The following is a 19,157-nucleotide window of genomic DNA, read 5'->3' as shown; positions in this document are numbered from 1 at the left end:
AGCTCTACTCAAAACATTAAATTCTTTATAGGAAATAAAACCTTGAATGAAGAACAAACACTAATCTAAGAAAAAGACACTGAAATTTTCAACACTGATCTAATCACCCATTAGACATGAGCAGCTGAAGAAAGTAGCTGGAAAAAAAGACAGTTTAAACTATCACACCCAAGCATATCAAGTGATTGTACAGACACAATTTTTAACAAAACTCCCAATAATCATAATTTAATTCCCAACATCTAGGGTTAAGCTGTTAACACGAAGCAATATAAACAACCAAAATCAAAAAGACCCTAGGTTACTACTCCACAGGCCTTTAAATTATTGTGAATCTTCCCATATTATTCAGTTCGGACAAACACTTTCCTTTCTCTTACTTACTCACTGCCACCAACACCATTGGCACCAATTAAGTCAGCAGAAAATCTCCCCGGTCTTTTCAGCATGTGCACATATATTTTATTCACAACCTGTCTCCATACTCCATAGAAAGTCTGCTTCAATAATGATGTATTTCTGCATTTCGCTTAAGAGTTGGTGAACTATTCAAAAGTACTTTATCGACAAGGTGAAAGTTGTCTAGCTCTGGGCAGGTGAGCGATGAGTTGTCACTCTTCCTGTGTCAGCTGTACTTATTAGGGATGAATGATATGGTGAAAAAACCCATTGTGATTAATGTAAAAGACAAAGATACAATTGCCATATGACTCACAATTTAAGTAGGAATGGCAGTTTTTGTATCATACTTTCAATTCACAGAAAAACGTATTAAAATGATATGACTTTTGCTGGGCCCTGCTCTGAACAAACATGTTTTCGCAAATCTAGCACCAAATGTACAAGTAGCACCACAGTACTTAATTTACAATGTTTTGTTACAAATGTAACCTTTCATCAAAAAAAAAAAAAAAAAAAAATGCAGTTCTTGCAATTTGGATATTGCACTTGGCTATATTCCCATTGATAATATTTTGATTAATCATTCATCCCATTTATTAGCTTCATAGAATATAGCCTAATGATTGATTATTGGCTAGGAATGTTATTATGACGCCAATGACACCAAAATCACTGTCAACTCATACTGATTAATGATTCACAATGAATAATCATTCTTACTAATTAACCATCTTGACTTGTGAAACGGCATGGTATAACAATCTTGTACTATGACAAAGACGTATTGGATAAAGAGTTAAAGCCTGGCTGAGGATGATGAGTCAGAACTGACAACTTCAACAATTACATGTACAAACATATCAATCACATATGTTACTAAGTATACTTGAGACACTCCTAGCTGGCTGCTAAGGGGAAAAGTTTAACTGAGCTGCTAGCCAAGAGTCACATTTCTCTTTTCAAGTGGAGAAACAATGAAAGTTTTCAACGTTCCAGCACAGTTTTAACAATCGACAGCAAAAAATAGGACAGCCAAGTGACAAACAATAACGGCATCAGGTTGTCTCAACCACCAGACACACAACCGCTGGTCCATTTTTAAGGATTTGGAAAGCTATCCGTTCTGAAGTATAAAGAGAGTGACAAAAAAAAAATGAATACCGTGGCCTTGTCCAAAACTTTGATGGAGTTCTCATCTGCAACATTCCTCTTCCGGAGAGCCTCCTCCAAAGTCCAGAGTGGGAGCGTCCCCCATTTTCCAAAAACCACCAGGTCAATGTCACTGAGGGAGAGCAGAGAGACAGGTCAGTCACAGCTCTGTAATCTTAAAAAGAGACCACAATCTGGCACGTTGCATACTGTTTGTATGTATGAGTCAGCTGTTTTCCATAGTCCAGTGGTTTAATAGTAGACCATACCATATTGAGGGACCCATGCTGACTGCCTCCCTACTTATTGGCATGTTGATACATGATTCCTATCTTTTTGTGAGGAAAATCAGTTCATGTACTGTTGTTTCTGCTTTCAAATTCAACGCACAGTTGCTTCGTTCTGTCGTCATCACCTAAGACACGCCTGTAGTTCCTCAAGGGACAGTGACTGGTCCGGTCATTTGGTGGCTTCCAGTAATGCTTCGGTAAACATGGTCAGATGGTTTTGCCAGTCAAAAGAATATGAACTTGCGAGATCAGCTGCCTGTGCCAAGTTAGCATTTACAATGTCAGCAGAGAGCTTGCACATGTCCCAAACTTGCATTAATGTATGTGTGTCCTGCCTTAACTATACATCAGGCTTTAAACACACACACACACACATATCTCCTAAGTAGGCACACAGACATGCTTCATGTATACAGCAACACACATGAATTCAAAGACAAAAGAAAAAGAAATGCTCAAAAACACACACACACACACAAACCTGCACACGCGTGCATGCATGAGTCCACACACATGGCTTAGTTTGTTTAATCTCGAGTGCTCAATATGGAGTCAAGAGTCCGCTAATCCAGGTGATGGGTCAGTGCGAAGGCTGGTAGGTGGGTGGGTGGTGTTTTATTTGGAGTGTGTGGACGTGTGCAGTTTTGTGTACATGGGCCTGGGTGTTTGTTTGATAGCCCAGGTCCCTCTGAGAATAAACTTTAAAAACAAAAAAACAAAAAAACAAAAACAAAGCCCAGGATGAGCAGAGCTAAAATTACAAGGCTTCTTAATCTTCAAAACAAAGGCAAATAATGAATCACTGGCTAAAAACAAGACTTTCTCTGTGACAGAGCAGAGTGTCTTTTGTTAAAAGGGAAGTTCATTCATCGTGTGACAAAGATTAAGACGCCAAATGAGAGTTAAGCTATCAGCCTGGAGATTCAAATGGCTTACCTCGTTGGCAGATAAAGACCAGTGCTGAAACTCCCAAACACCTGGACCTAGAGAGCAAACACAAATGAACAATCATGTACTTTTTATTGCTTCAAATGAATTGAATTTAAAATTATACAAATACTGTAGATGATCAAAACACATACATCAATACAAACAATCAATGTCGTATGCATCGTATGCATTATTTCGCAAATTTCTTGACATTCTGTTTATGTACCATGTACTTTTTTTTTCTTTTTTTTTTTTTTTTAAATTTAGACCAGTTGAGCAACTTTTTTGCATCACCCCTGTCACATCAAACCAACTTGTTGTCTTCATGACAGGCTACTTGGAGGACAGGTGTCACATCAGCGAAGACAGTGTCGCTAAGCTAAGCATTGAGGCAGCATGCATTGATTTTCCCACACTAAGCATTCTGTGGCTAGAGTTTCGCTTCTCTAGGAACCCGTTCTTCGAGCTGCTATAATCACTTGACAGCATAATATGGTGTATAATGAATGAGGACAAGTCTGAGCAGCTACTACCAACCAGGAGTGAAACAGGATAAGTTGGCATTTAAATCTTTTTAGAGCACTTATGTAAGCATATCACACACAATGACCACAAATTTATGTCTTTACATTCCCCTCTCAGACATACATATAGACAAATTTTTGCAAAAAAAACACAGGAGGGACAAGATATCCGAACAGAGAAAGAAAAAAAAAAAAAAACAAAAAAAACAAAACAGGGATTCAGTGTTTCATTGGACATGGACATAGATATTGGCCTGTGTGGGCATCAAATCTGTGATGCCGTGGTTACCAGACAGGCTTTTTATCCACTTGAGCCAGTGGTCTCTTAATCCCAATCCAACTGGCTTTTATACATCTAGGGACAAGTTCAACCTCCTACTTTATCTGCATTTTCCACGTCACAGTGTATAGCACCCTTTGGCGTCTGAGGGCACAGAAATAGCCTTAAGCCTTGGACCTGCCTTTATTACCTTAAACCTTAGACCAACAGTTTGAGCCCTCCAATCAGCTTAACCCTGAGCAGTTGACTGGGCTGGAAACAAGAGGCGTGTTTATGAATGAATAAATAGTAAGTCCTGAGGATTTCTGTGAAGGGTGAGGTAACAGGCCACCAAGGTGAGCTATGATTTATGAGGTCTTGGCACTCTCCACTGTAACTTATACTTCTAATAGCTACATGGTTCAGTCTGTCGGTTGGGAGCCCAAAACCAGGAGCTCGAGAAAGGTTTTGACTTCAAAGGTGAAGGGCCACAGCGATTTTTTTTTTTTTTGTTTAACTGACCTAACAAACCTCCATAGACACCTGGAGAGTTCACCTTGCTGTTTAGGAGCTAGGGATGGGACCATACCACTTTTAAACCACTACAGAGTATGAAACTAGTATTGACTGATATAGAGTACCAGTTACTTTTGCAGCACAGTGTAGACTTGGACCATTAGTTTAAAGTCACTGGAGAAAGTAAATGATATAAAATAGTTCTTATTCCCCATCATTTGAGAAATACAGGCCTCTGTGTGCCAAAAATCCTGAGAGATAATTTTTATTTCTGACAGGTTACTCTTGGGTAAAATCTCCAATACAGATACCCAATACCAGTCCAGTACTGGCACCAATCCCAATACCGTGATCTGTGCACCTGTATTACAAACAGACTGCAGATAAACTTCATATCTAAGTGCATCATCTGCTGAGTGTTTGGACATCTCAGCCAATCAATCAAACTTTCATCAAACAGAGTGGATCACTATGTTGTCGTGGCTCATCTCTCAGGACACAGTAGAAAAAGAAGGGAATCTCAAAGGCTTGGGACAGTAATGTGTTGATTTATTTATTTATTTAAGAGCTGCCGAGCTCAGACTCAAACCACTCTATCAGCAGGATCAAATTCAAAGGGAAGAAGGACACCTGGGGCAGTGCTGATTACAAGGCCCAAACACAGCATTGTACAGCCAGGAGATAACAGTGAGTGCACGAGAGGATGTTTTATGAATGGCTGTTTCTTCCAGCTATTTGCCTGCTATCACACCGAGCCTGGTTTTCACTGTTACTTTGGCAGTTGAATGCTTCATATTTCTGAAAGCATGGAGTGGGCAAGGTAGCCTGGCGGTTAATAGACACCCTTCCAAAATTCCCAAGACACATTCCCAACTGTACCAACCACTCTGAATCTTTTCCAAAACAAAGGAACCTTCAAGTTGTGGTTGGTTTCCTGCCAAAATAGCTGGTAGAATAGGCAGACTCACTCACTACACCCAAAAACCTAAAAGCATTCAACTAGTGGCAATTCTCCACCCCGACTTTCAGTAGCAGCTCAATAAAATCATGTATCAGATACGCCATAACAGAAAAAAACAACCAACAAACAAAAAAATACTAAATAGATATGAGGACAGCTCCCCTGCTTCTAAGCATTTCAGTTCATTCTGCAAGAATCCCTGGCAGTTCGCTGTGTGGGTGCGGCCATTGTGGAATTCCTTGCCAGGAACGGCAGCCAGTTTATAATTTAGCTCCACTGCCTGATGATAGCAGCTTTCGCCAGGAACAACCTGCTACCTAACACACTCTTGGAAAAGCCTCATCTCATTATTTGTAAATCTAACAGTCGAGGTAGGTGTTGCTGATACAAACTGGGGATGGACAAATATCAACACTTTTCATCTTAAGTTCAATTTATTATTCCTATGTCACTGTAGCTGTCATGTCCTGTGCCGCTGTGACCATTTATAGTTCTACCTTGTAGAGTGTGTCTGCACAAAAACCGACTGCTGAAACACTGAACAGCAGAGTCAATATTTTATCAATTCCGAGCAAATGACACACAGGAAAACACAGAGGTAATATTGTCTACATTCTCGCTTTCAGACACACTGTTGGTGTCCCAAGCGATCTTTTGAATTTAGTAACATCCTGCAGTCAGTAGAATTTGAGATGAGTTGGCAACATCAGCACAACCTCCTCAGTTTAAGCCCATTGAAGAGAGACAAAAACTCGGATCATGTTGTCTTCACTCACAGTGAAAACCAACTTGCAAAACACGGAGGTTCTTGCTCGACGCATAGTTACATTTCTGGAGAGGCGCAAGTAAGCCACAGCCGCAGGCTGCAGGTAATCAAGGGATGGACCCTTGTACTGATATTTTTGCTCAAAAAGGGGAGCCTCAACTAATAAAAATGTTTTTGAAGGATTTATTTTGCTGAACCCAAATCCCATGTTCTTCCATGCTGATAACAAAATGTCATTGTTGTATGAACAGAGCATATTGTGACCTTTATGTTAATTCAGCAGACATCCCAAACAAAAAGAAACATGATAACATATAATCAACTGAGATGCTCTAACGTGACAGAAACATTAGGGAGCGTGGTGGTGTTACCTCAGCACTGGGCCAGAGGTCATAGATGACTCCCTTGATCCTGTCTACCACTTCCAGCCTCATCTTCTCCTCCTCCGGCCGTGGGGAGATATACTGGTAGAAGTCATTGATCTCCTCATGTAACCTGCAGAGCACAGAGAACATAGCATTTGTGAAGACAATGGAGGAACACAGAAACACAATGTGACAATAACAACAATATGTTACTATGACACAAAACAAACAAGAAGGCAGCTCCATACTGACAAAATGCATTTAGTTTGTATTTATTTATTTTATTTTTATTTTTTTTAAACTCAGAAGGTGTAGAAAATGTCAAGCTATTTACTACTAGGCACTCCTCTAACTCACCTAAAAACCAACTGTCTTCCGAGTTTCACAAGACCTTTTCTGCAGTTTACATGTTGAAAACGCATAACTAATAGTCGTAGACCTAAATTTGGAATATGCCCACCCCTTCACCATCCACGTCCTCATATATTGCCCTGCTCATTGTACCTCTCTTTAATACTGTGTTTCCTCATCATATTATTTTCAGGGGCTTAATAAGTGACTGGAAGGGCACTGTAAGTACTGAATGGTTACAAGATTGGTTGTATTCTCAGCAAATTATCAACAAAAGGAAGGTTAAAAAAAAAAAAACAAAAAACAAACATGACATAACTAATGTAACTAATGTGAGTCACATTAGTCTGGTACAGCGAAGTACCACAGAAACCTGCGTACAGCACCTTTATTTTGCAGGGGGTGCAGAAAGACATGGGAATAATCTTTCTAACAAACATTGCAGTGGGGATGACTAAACAGCACATCATGTTTGACAGGCAAATTAGTTTCTCTCAAGTCAAGCCAGATTTCAAGGCCAGACAAGTAGTTCTGTATCAAAACATACATGTTCTGTGATCATTCTCAGATATGGCTTATTGGCACAAACGTGCACACTAACATATCGGTACATTGCTCACTGACACATTATGACACACATGTCAGCTGGTTGTTACCACTGAGACAAAGAACTCAATTTAATGAGTCACAGTAATTTAATACAGCTGCAAGCTTTAAAATAAGATTCCCACAATGTCATCTCACCTAATGTCAGGGTGTGAGATTAACACCAGCCAGCAGCCAAATACTTTCTATGGCTGCCAAATTTTATCTTTTATTATTATTTATTCTGAGGATTTGCTGAATATGTATTTTTTTGTTGTTTGTTTTTACACCAACTCTGCATGATATTCACACAGTGATACCTGGGCACATCCCGGTGTCAACGATCTTTGAACTTGGGCCACTGAGCACTTAAGTCAGAGCAAAGTTGCTGCTGAGGGACGGAAGACAGTTGTTCAAATTCCCAGCCCAGATTTATCAACGCAGGGATTCAAGCCAGCAACTTTAAAAGTTTCTCAAGGTGACACGATAGTCTGGTAAGACAAGATGACACAGGGAACATGGTTTACAAGAAGTTTCACTCCAAGTCTGTGTTCATAAATGTTGTTTCCTCGGCTGACATTGTTCATATTTGCATATTTGCTTGAGGACAGCCGTTAAAGTTACAACAAACAATATTACATGCATTTTGCTGCAGTAAAATGATCCCTTGCAATGTGAGTCATCACTGTGGGTCTTCTGTCCACAATACAATTTACAGCCAGCCTGGTGTTACTGTCTGGTTTATAAACACCTGAACATTTTCTTCACCCCCTTGCCTCTTCAACTTAATTCAAAGCATCTCTCAAACCACACATTCCTAATGTAAAGGTATCCATATCTCAGATCAGTCATGCAAGTGCCTCTGTTGCTGCAATCAGCACTGCTGCAATAGAAAAAGTTCATTCAAAGCAGCCCACCTTGTAGCACCACATTTTCAAATTGGAGGTCAGAGACAAAATAACCCTGATAAACCAACAGGACCCTTGTCAAAGTAAAATATATTCCTCATTTCAATCCGCCTTAACTTTCAGTTTTATACAAGCTATCTACTGTGAACCTGGAAGCAGGACTGAATCTGTGTGTTTATAAACAGTTTCTACTCTCAACACCCTCTAGTGGTCGGGAATCACTTAGTGCAGCTTTAAGTGCTCGGAAAGCAGGAGTAAAAGAGATGCCTGAAAAGCACTGTCACCGGTGTTTGTTTTTTTGTTTTTTTTGTTTTTTTATTCCTGCCCCAAGCGGAAAGAGGTTCTACTTTTCTGGGACATCAACCCTCTTTTGTCAGCTGACCACAACAAGATCAGACACAAAGCTCTTGTTATATTAATGTGCAAATGACGACACTGATCATTTTTGTTTTTTCTTTCTTCTTTTAGCCCAAAAAATCTCATCTCAAGAAGACACGCCAGGGAAGGCATGTCTTCTTCTTCAACTGCGTTCAATTCCTAGAGACCAACCAAACCTAGATCAACCAGAACCAGAGCCTCTAAAGGGCTTCCATCTTCTTTCATTCATCTCCTCCTCCCTCTGTAGGGAAATAAGCAATGCACTGATACCCCTACACTTATGTATTTGAAGTGGAGCAATGTTATTCAAAAAACTTAGAGACTTGGGACTGGAAAGGTTTGCTATGAAAATATATGTGGTTAAATGGATGAGTGAAGTCCAGTTCATGGTTCTGTGCCAAAATGCTGCCATAGCTCAGACGCAGGTGTCTGTGGTGGCGGTGTAACACTCACTTAACCACGACAGCTCCTGTGGTCAACAGTGGAAGAGTGGTTACACCAGCCAGGTCCCAGGTATGAATTTACGTAACTGTGAGAATGTGAAGCAGGGTGTTGCCAAAAAAAAGGGCAAGTCAACTATTCCTTGGCAAATAAAGGTTTATAAAAAGAGCAGGCGTCTCCAGCAGTGACGAAGCTCGCTGAATAGTTCCTTTATCAGTCCTCCTGTGAGAGGTACAGGTAGATTCATGCCTATCAGCAAAATCATTGGTTGAAAGCAAAAAGGAAAAAAAAAACAAAAAAAAAAAACACACGACATAGTCAGTTCATCGGGTACAACTATTTTGTCTCCATGGTATGAATTTGTGAGTATTTTATTAAATGTGTGAGGGTTAGGCGATGGCACATTTCTCCAGGTACAGATCAGCAGCAGAATGATTACTCCTCCACAAATCTGAATGGACAGGCTTACTCTGACTTCACCATTGAGATAGCAGGTGGGACATAAACCAATTCCTGATCCAATGAGTAACAATGAGGTTCACCGACAGGATAGTGAACACTTTCCGAAGTTTGTCTTTCTTCAACACACCACAAAAAAGGACTGACCTTTGCAAATAGTAGCAGGAGATGCTCTTTACCTCCCCCCGATATGAACCACTTTATTTTGTGTGTGTGTGTGTGTGTGTAGCCAGGCAGAACACAAACGTGACAGGGACCCCTAGGGTGCCCCATTGTGATATTTTAATATCAATGAGCAACTACCAGCGAGTGGGTGCAGACTAAGGAGTGGGACCACAGTTGTCCTTGGAACAACTTGCTGCCCATATGTACTGACCCTTCACTGACCTGCTATATGTCTATATACACAGAGATACAGCCACAGGCCTGTGGGTGTACAAATAAGCACACAGACAAACATGCAGGCACACGCACACACACATATAAACAACTCAGAATCAGGCCAATAGCCGGCTTGTTCCCTTTGGCAGAGGATAGAGGAAGAGAGAGGGAAAAAAATGCTCTGCTCTTAAAAACAAAAAATAAGGCAACGAGGCCAAGCCTGAGTGTACCACAGAGAGCTGGGCAGGAGAAACACTAGCAGCTATTGACACTGACGGGCTGTCACTTGGATTACGCTCCCAAGAGCAGTGTGTGTGTGTGCACTGTCTGGGTTTTATGTAACAAGCAGTCTTCCCCTGACAACAGTCGAAGTTGACTGGTTTTACCTATATTTCTCCTCAGGTCTCAGACACAATCTCACTGCAGTTGGAGAAGCAGGTCCAGACGGCTGTGAGACCGGACAAAGCTGTTGGGGAAAATCCTGGAAGGGAAATGTGACTGTTGATTAACACTCCACCATCCCCAAAAAGTACTTTCAGGATGCCCTTCAGCAGTAAATGAAACTCCCAGTTGCTCTAGCAGGGCTGCTCAGTGACCAGCAGCAGAAAACTGTGGTTGCACTGGTCAGCTGCCAGGTGCGAGCAATGCTTAAGAAAAGCAGGAGCAAGAACTGGAGCTACTACACACTGGTTTGGCCCAGTTATGGCTTTGCAGCACACACAGCTCCATCAGTGCAACTTCAACCAATTGACAAACCAATCACCAATGAAAATGTGAACTGACCACAGGCCCACTGTATTTTATGTCTGTTCAGTGCTTTGAGATGTAGAAGGTCAGAGGTCAGGCCCTTCATACAGCTGCATCAAGCACAAGACAAACACCAAATTCACGCATTTCCAAGGCTGTGATATTTTGCTCAGCGGGAAAGGCACTCAACACAGCTTCCCTCTCAAAGTACTCTAGCGCTCTGAAGAATCTTTCACCTCTAAATCAAGTTGCATGTCAGAAAAAAGCCTAATTTTAACAGCCTTTCAAAAGTGAGCACATTCCATCTCACCTCAAGTCCCCACAGTTTGTCAGTTCACGCTCACATGATGATCCATGGGTGAACAGAGCAGCTGGTACCATCTCTTACTACCTTAGATGCACACCACAATAGAGGTGGGCCATATGGATCAAAGGAAATATCGCAATATTTTTGACCAAATACCTGACTATCAATACTGTGATATTGTAGGGATGATTATTGGTGCTTTCACAAAATACTTACACAATGAGATTTTTGACAAACAGTTATTAGTTATTATGGGCTGCGACGAACAGGCAGGAAGAGGCAAAGTCCCTCCATTATCATGTATAGGCCTAACTGGTAATGCACAATCTTGCACCATGCAATTCTTTAGACAGTGCACCACTTTTCCCTCAGTAACCCAGTTCATGCTCCATGAGGCTCTGGACTTATTTCATGCACTCCCACTTTACTCACATTAACTATTTTATGGTAAGTTGTTCAGCTACACTGCTGGATCCGCACCTGCAGCTACAACCTACTTGGTGCCGTGTTGCTTGAATGCACACAGTGATAGACCATGTTGAATGTATTTGGGGGATATTTACAGCCTGATGTCTCGCCCCTTGTGCTAAACACAAGGTCCTGTTATCCCTCTACCATGTATGCATGTCACTATGATCTGTCAATCTCTGCACCAGTGTCTGTAAAACAAATCCATATAAATTTGCTGCAATTGATATTAGACAAGCCAACACTCCACTTTTAAATCTAAACCTAACATCTTTATGTTCTTCACTGCCATGTTATGAAACATTTGCTGAACTGCCTCTTCTAATCCTCTTCTTCCTTCAAATCTATTAATTCTATTGCATGTTTTATTATTCTGTAAAGCACCTCTGTGCACACAACGTGCTACATAAAAAAGCACTGACTACCTAAAGCAATTCAGGTTCTTAGATGTCCTTGAGGCGCATTAAGCACTGACTTACACGTGGGTCACACTTTTTAAATTTACGCTCACTCTCCTCCTTGCACACACATTCCTGCTACTGCTGCAGAGGCAACCTGACAGTATCAATCATACCCAGGAAGACTGCAACATGGACACACCCTGAGGTAAAGAAGGGCTTGCAGTGGAAAGAGGTCTAACTCTACAGCTAGAGCTGCAACAACAACAGGACGGGGAGGAGGGGGGGGGTCCACTCCTCCTGTGTGGCACTAAGCGGAAAAAAATACTCACGCAGACTGACACATGAGCAGCACTGGAAATCACCACTGGCCGCCAAGCCAAATGCTGGTAAATTCTGGCTACAGCTTGTAAACTTTTCAAATCTGCCAGACACTTTGTCAGGAAACCAACCATGATTTGGAGTTTCTTATCCATCTGTAACATGGTTTATAAGTGATCATATCAGATCTGTATGTCTAGACAGCGTTGTCATTTGCTGTCATTGTGACACAGGTTGTCATGGTAACGACACAAGTGAGGGCATGCTTTCTGTCCACAATTTTTCCAATGCTTGCTGTGACTGTTCATGATGGCACATTTTAGTCATGCTGCAGAGTACACATAGTACACATGAAATCATTAATGTCACAGGAAGGCGGTGTATGACATGAAGGCACCAAACCACATCTGATGCTACTCTATGGCTCGCTGTCACCGGGTTGTGCTAAGCCCCAACCACAACCACACCCCTTTAGGTCAGCTGGCTCAGAAAGTTTATCAGTTTTTCACCGTTCTGTGATGAAACCTCCAACCAAGTTGTGTGTGAATCAATCTAGTACTTTTTAGGTAATCCTGCTGACTGACAGACAGACAGACAGACAGACAGACAAAAAGACAGACAGAGGCACTTCTGTCACCCCCTTCCTGAGCTTTTACCTCCTTGGCAGAGGTAATTACCAACAAATGTAGTTTAAATTGATCTGGAAACATGAGGTAGCATGTGTTTTTTGTGATTTAGGTTCAGAATCTTGGTGAGAAAACTGAATTTGAGTGGCCTGTATGGACATATTAGTACACACACACTTAGTGGTGCACTGATGTGCACTGAGTGAAATCAGCTCCTACAATGCTTGGTGGAAATTTGGTGGAAATAACCAGCCACTGTGTCTAGTCCATGAAAACATTAGTGCTCTGCCCTGCATATGGTGTCATACCAACTACTGAGTTGTTCTTTCACCTGACACACAGGTGTTTTGACAAACATCTGTCACACACCCCACGCACAAGACAAACAACTGATACGCTGCTTTTATCTGGGGGAAAATCTCTACAGAGAGCCTGCTGCAAACTGAGAAGTGATTGTTTCATGTCAGTGTCTGCCTTTGTCCAGGCTAAGATACATGGCCACTGGAAATTGGGCGGCTTCTCTCTGTGTCTGCTTTAAGAACAGACAGGAACACTGGCTTTCACCTGTGAGTCGGTGTAATGGAAGAGGTAAATTGATGGGAAAGCCATTTTGTGTGTGTGTGTGTTTTTTTGTTTTTTTTTTTGTGGGGAGGGGCACACACACACACACACACACACACACCCTATTGATTATTAACCTTAAACCTTTCGGCTTACTTACCAAGGTGCCTGGTAGATGATGAAAAAAAAACTACCAGCCAGAAATAATAGATTGCTTTTTACTATTGCAACTTGCTATTATTACTATTTAGCATGTCATCTTGGTCTCCTATGTGATTTTCAATCAATATTATAGTGGTGTACAGTGTTAACAGTAGTAACACTAACAGTATGCAGAAATATTAATTAGTCCAGCGTCAGTGGACAAGACAAGGAGGGGGTGTTTGCATTCATTTACTCACCAAGGACTAAATTTACTCACATTTGGCGACTGGTGTTAATTTTAAACCCAGTTATCTCATAGTGGCATGTCACATGATGCTTGGAGAAGTTGCAAATGGTTATAAGGGACTTCCACCATGTTAGAGCAGTGACAAACACAGTGGAAGTTTGCCTTGTTACCCCCTTTCCCTTTCTGACAATCAAAATCAAAAAAAATTTAGAGGATGTCAAAAAACATGAGTTTAACAGGTTACCAAAAAGAGTACTGCCTAGAAATATTTTCTTAGTTTGTCAACAAAGAGGCAACAGTAATTTTCCTAACATCTGTTTTTGCTGGCATTCCTCTAATGTGGGGGCAGGTCCCTTAAAACTACTGGTAACCACATTGTGACTAGTATCTCTTCTCCGTGGAGTGACTCCAACCACCACAAGCAGCCCTCAGCTTTATTTAAGGGAAAACACAACTTAAGGTGGAGTCAGTTACTCTGAAGAAAGACTGTTGATATTTGAAATCAACAAATTCATGTTCATGTTTTTCATTTTTAAATTGAACTGAGGGGTTCCACAGGTCAGTGAAATTTGTGATTCCCTAAGGCTTATGGGGCCTCTGTATAATTTTGTATTTGCATAACCTTTATGCTCAAGTTCTAGCATTTTCCAGCCTGTTGTGTCAAAGCTTGCCAACTTGATTCATGTCCTATCACTTTGTGTTGTTTCAAATGGAAGCTGCCTTTGTAAGCTTCCCGACTTCAATCTCTCTGCACAAATGTGTAAATTCTTCCTTCTCCCTGTGTATTGAATGACAGTGTACCACTTTGCTTCTGTATTCTGCCACAGTGCACATGGACTGTCAAAACAAAACTACCGTATTCACTGGAAAGCTGACGTGCTGGAGCTGAGCAGCAGCGGCAGCAGCAGCAGTAGGTTTCATTTCACAGTAAAGGAAACAGCCCAGTCAGGCAGGCTCGTCAAATAGGGGCAGAGTACTGAGGGGGTGGGACGCAGCACATGCAGAAAACTACACATCCTAAGCCCCGCCCTCTTTGGATCGAATTACATCTCAGCCTGGAGCCTGCGTAGGGAACACATGGACCCTTGGCACTGCTTATCAGATAATCCTCCTTGCCTATATCATAGAGATGTTATGTAATCCTTATTGAACGGGGTTTCCAGGGAGCTGAATCTCTCAGGGAAGGAAAAAAAAAACTTTTACCTCTCTCCTTAGCTCTTACTCCATTTTGTTCTTTTCCTCTCACTATCTCCCATATGATTATTCAAGGGTCACTGAAATGTCAGCACACCATGGCTGATACCTTTACTGTATGTTTAATATTAGTGATCTGGATACTGAAGCTTATTCTTCTTGTACTAGTTGTGCCTGGTTCTGAATGAGATAAAATGGTGAAAATGTGAATGTAAAATGAGCGCCAGCCTCTCACTCCAGGCCTTGGTGGAATTTAGAGGCAAAGGAGGTTGAACCTGTTTAGGAAGAACCGGAGGACCAGAGGGATGGAGGGGGTGCTTTGAGGGATGAAACAAGTGGCAAAGCCTTTTCTGACAGCCAGGCAGAGGGAGAGCCCTGAGTGTCAATGATCTGAGCTCTGAAGCTGTGAAGGGAGGAGGAACAGGGTGGGAGAGATACAGAGCTCAGAGAAAGTGGGAGATAGGAAGAGAAGGAAAGAAAAGACAGCTAGAAATACAAGACAGAGAGAGGGCAAGAGAATAATAGAAAGCACACAGAGAGGAGAGCAAAAGTATGGGAGAGAAAGGGAAAGACAGTAAGACAGCGACAAAAGCATAAGGCAATAGAGAGAGGGAAGGTGGAGAGAGAAAGAGAGAGAACTAAAGAGAGAGAGGGCTAGAGACGGACAGGGAAATTGGGTGTGGTACTAAAACGCCTTCATGTGAACCAGAGCCATCTGTTAGGTAGGCTAGCAAGGAGAAAGAGGTTTGTGTCGCATCAGGATGAACACTACTTACTGACTTACCTTTGCACAACAGTGTATCTGAACAGTGTGTGTCAAAAGTACCTCTGGACAGGCTTTAAAATCAAGCAAAAAAAAAAAAAATTTAAGATTCATAGTTTCCATCCTTTGGGTAATTTAAACATCTGTCCTCTTTTAAAAAAACAACCCCCACTCCTACTCTTGCCACACTTCAGTCAGACCTCTGCCACCCCTCCAGAAATTAGCTTGGACTCCTCCGCTTCCAGTTTCACGTGTGACCCAGCATGGGCCAGCAGAGAGAGAACAGATGGAGTTATTTTACAAATGGACTTATGTGTCGCAGTTGTGTTATTTACGTGTAATCTACCATTCCTAACAATGTTAAAATTTATGCTTAATCTGCCAGGTGGAAGGTAAGGAGTCCTCTCAGTGCAGTTGAGGATGGTAAAACTCTCAGACAAGTATACCCAAGGCTAATCCAAGTTTTGTGACAAGGAGCTGCTGCTAATGGGAATACACATGCTCAAAAGACTCAGGCCCGAACCTCTCTCCCATCACCCTCTTACTGACTCACCACAAGCAGCCACTCTTCCTGTTGAAAAATGTATCATCAATCATTGCTAAAATAAGGAGGGCTTGTAAGAGCCTCATCACTTCATCAACCAAACAACTTAATGACCCAGTATCCTTTTTTGTAAGACAACACGCCACCATTTTGAAATAGTGGATATTTCACTTGGAAATCAAACTATCCTTTCCAAAGAAAGCAAAATGTTCTTATGCACACACAAAGTCTGACAACAGCAGTTATCTTTATTCAGCAGTGGAGGTTTCAGTCCAGGCACTGCTCCTCAAACAGGTCATGTCCAAAGCAAAAAGAAAACTGCTGACAAAACTGTGTGTGTGTGTGTGTGTGTGGGTCAGAGGGGTTGTGCCAAACCCTATGTAACAATATAAGTTTATACAATAAGCATTTAACCCTGGTATATCGAACAACACTGACACATGTATTTAGAATGCCAGATATAGTTGATAAGAGTCAAGATTGTGATATAAATTTTCCAAAGTGCAAGAAAGTAAAAGCTATTCTTCAGATCCAGACTCATTGTTGTAAAAAAATTAATTCTTGATTATTTTAGTTTATTTTTAGATGATCATGTTTCAAAAAGATTATACCGTTGTCGGAGTCCTACTTTTAAAAGGGTGTCAACATATTTGGGCTCATTAACCTATGCAAACAAAAGGGTAGTGTGTGGGTGAGTGTGTTATGTGATATTGCCTCTACACACCGCTACACTAATGAAGAACCAGTTCAGGTTGACAGGACTGCTAGGAGGGGAAACACATGGAGGGAAAGGTGTCAGTGTTGTGCATATGGCCGATTCATTAATGTTTCATCAATGAACTGATCTGAGGTGCTAAGGGTTTGCCACTGGGACACAAAGGCTCCGGTTACACAGAGGCCCCAGCACCGCTGACTCCTCCTGACTGCTAGTGGCAGGCTTGGTCACACCAGAGTGATACAGCAGCGGCTGTGGTCAAAACAGAGGCAGTGGAGTACTATAAATATTTATAAATACCAGCACCCAGACCTGGCTCACACAGGATTTGCGAGTAACGCTTAGAATTTCGTTCAGCCTGCTCGTAGCACCACATAAGCAGGGTTTACTCCGTCAAGACAAGCTAAATTTACATCCAGATACTTCCCTGTGGTCATCTCAGCTTTCTGGTACTCCCTGTATTGTCTTTCACCAAAAATTCAACCCAACTGGTATGGAAGTAGGTCAAGACAAACAAGAAAAAACTACTTAATATGAAGTTAAAAGGTATTTGATGCTTTCAAACCTGGACCAAATAATATTTACCAGACACAAGTGCCATAATGATGCATTTTCCATAGTTTAACTATGAATTAATAATAGCAGTACACTGGATTTATTTAGATTAATGTGTAGCCAAAGTCAACCATTTTTAAACTAGATCAAGAAAGCTTATGTTTTATATCATCAAGACCATACTAGTGAATTTCAAAATTTGGTCCCTTTACTACAATTTCCCATTTTACGTTGCAAAAAACATTTTGCAAATCATGCAGGGTGCTAAAGATTTCACAGGATGTAAACAAAACCCCTCCCTTTTAAAAACTGAATTTTTGGTGGAAACCCCCACCAAAAATGATCTGCCTTGCATCTAAGAAAGTTCGCCAACATTCATAAACCACAGAACTGATAATTCGGTGTAAAGCAAACGTTTCCCTGGGGACTGTTTTCCGGACTGTTTCACTCCACCAAAACTGAGAAAGACACAGCAGTCAAACATTGTCTGTTTTCTGTTTAGAAGCGGCTGAGACTGTCACTAAAATGAGAATAGCTGATCCACCTTAAAAGCCAGTCCACCTTAAGTGAGTCTGGTCACATTAGGCTAACCCAGTGTTGCTAACTTCAGTGATAATTCCCTTCACTTAAAGAAACAAAATTCTGCTTTTAGGAAAACTAACGTGAACGATTTTGTGATTGTGATGGAAAATTGGTGTGAAGAAAGTCTGAAGTCTCTGACTGATATTGTGACAGAATACTGGAATATTCCAATTAATTTTACAGATGTTGCAATTGTGATATGATTCATGATTTTAGTAGGAATGATAATTAATCCATTATCATTTTCATTTTCACTGACAAAGCTATTAAAATGATGTGATTTCGCTGAGATAAAGGACTTAGCCTTGATGTGTGGTATGCACCTTCAGTAAAGTTATCAGCAAAGTTGAAATTTTGTTATCATGACAACAGCAACAGTGTCACTGAATAAAAACAACATTATTGTGTTCTTAAGGTAAAGAGCCAAGCCCAGTTATGCCCAGTTATAAAGGCCACACTCTATACAGAGGCAATGAAACAAACCCAGAATGCTGACTACATCAATCTGGAGCTTGAGAAGGATTTCCATTGAACAGGAAGGGGGTAAAAAAAAAGAAAAAAGAAAAAAAAAAAAACACATTCCTCACCACACATGGGAAGGCTGAGTTATGGAGGACTGCTCACATGTGCTGTTCAAAGGGGGCCTGTTTTACCTACAGTCCAAAGGACCAGCATGCGTTGCTCTCCATAGGTTTACACTCCCTGGGCTGGGAGCCATGCAGAGACGAGGAAGAGAGAAAAGAGCGAGAGACATGGATCTGGAAGCCTTTAGAGGCTGAGCCACAGATCTAAGAATGGAGCTTCAGTCACAGTGGTGCTATCTCTGAGCTCATGCTGGGGGAGCCGTCATAAATCTCCAAGAAACAGCCACGCAATAAAACCCACTCATCAGTGACAGACTAGCCGCACGTTTCATTAGCCTGCAAGCGATGTGGTGCTTCACCATTCGCCCGCTCAAACTAGCTGCCAACTCCAGGCTTCAGTGCTGAATTAATCACATGCAGGTTGCTCCGTCTAGCTACTGTTTTTGGCCAGAGGGGCGAAACACTTGTCATGAAGAACTTTATCATTACTAGATTTGAAGACATGACACCCATTAAGAGAAGACAAGGGCAGGAGGTTCAAATCCCTAAACTGGCTGGCAAGACCAGAGGTGGAGGATGAGCAGGAGAGTAACACTCTGACTGCATCGATGAGGATGTCCATGAGCAAGGCAGTTAGCACCCATAAGAGGTCTGACATGGGGAATGTGAGTCAGGGCGTGCTGAAGAAGAGAGAATTGAGATTAAAATAAAGAGAACAAATAGGGGCGCCCTGGTA

The 19,157-nt window shown here is 41.5% G+C and overlaps 1 protein-coding gene across 1 annotated transcript in view; it reads right to left on the bottom strand.

The window, feature by feature from the left end:
• The window catches only part of tent4b (terminal nucleotidyltransferase 4B), a 40,612-nt gene that overhangs the window by 13,462 nt on the left and 7,993 nt on the right, over positions 1 to 19,157 (bottom strand). The window contains exons 2-4 of the mRNA XM_030081193.1: positions 6,169 to 6,292; positions 2,778 to 2,824; positions 1,564 to 1,684 (exon numbers count right to left, since the gene is read on the bottom strand). Coding sequence (XP_029937053.1) covers positions 1,564 to 1,684; positions 2,778 to 2,824; positions 6,169 to 6,292 — 292 coding nt within the window. The remainder of the gene's footprint in view (positions 1 to 1,563; positions 1,685 to 2,777; positions 2,825 to 6,168; positions 6,293 to 19,157) is intronic.

This window comes from Myripristis murdjan, chromosome 3, assembly GCF_902150065.1.
Source record: "Myripristis murdjan chromosome 3, fMyrMur1.1, whole genome shotgun sequence".
NCBI lineage: Eukaryota > Metazoa > Chordata > Actinopteri > Holocentriformes > Holocentridae > Myripristis > Myripristis murdjan.
The sequence above is the reverse complement of the archived record's forward strand: the minus strand, read 5'-3'. Positions and strand labels throughout refer to the sequence as shown.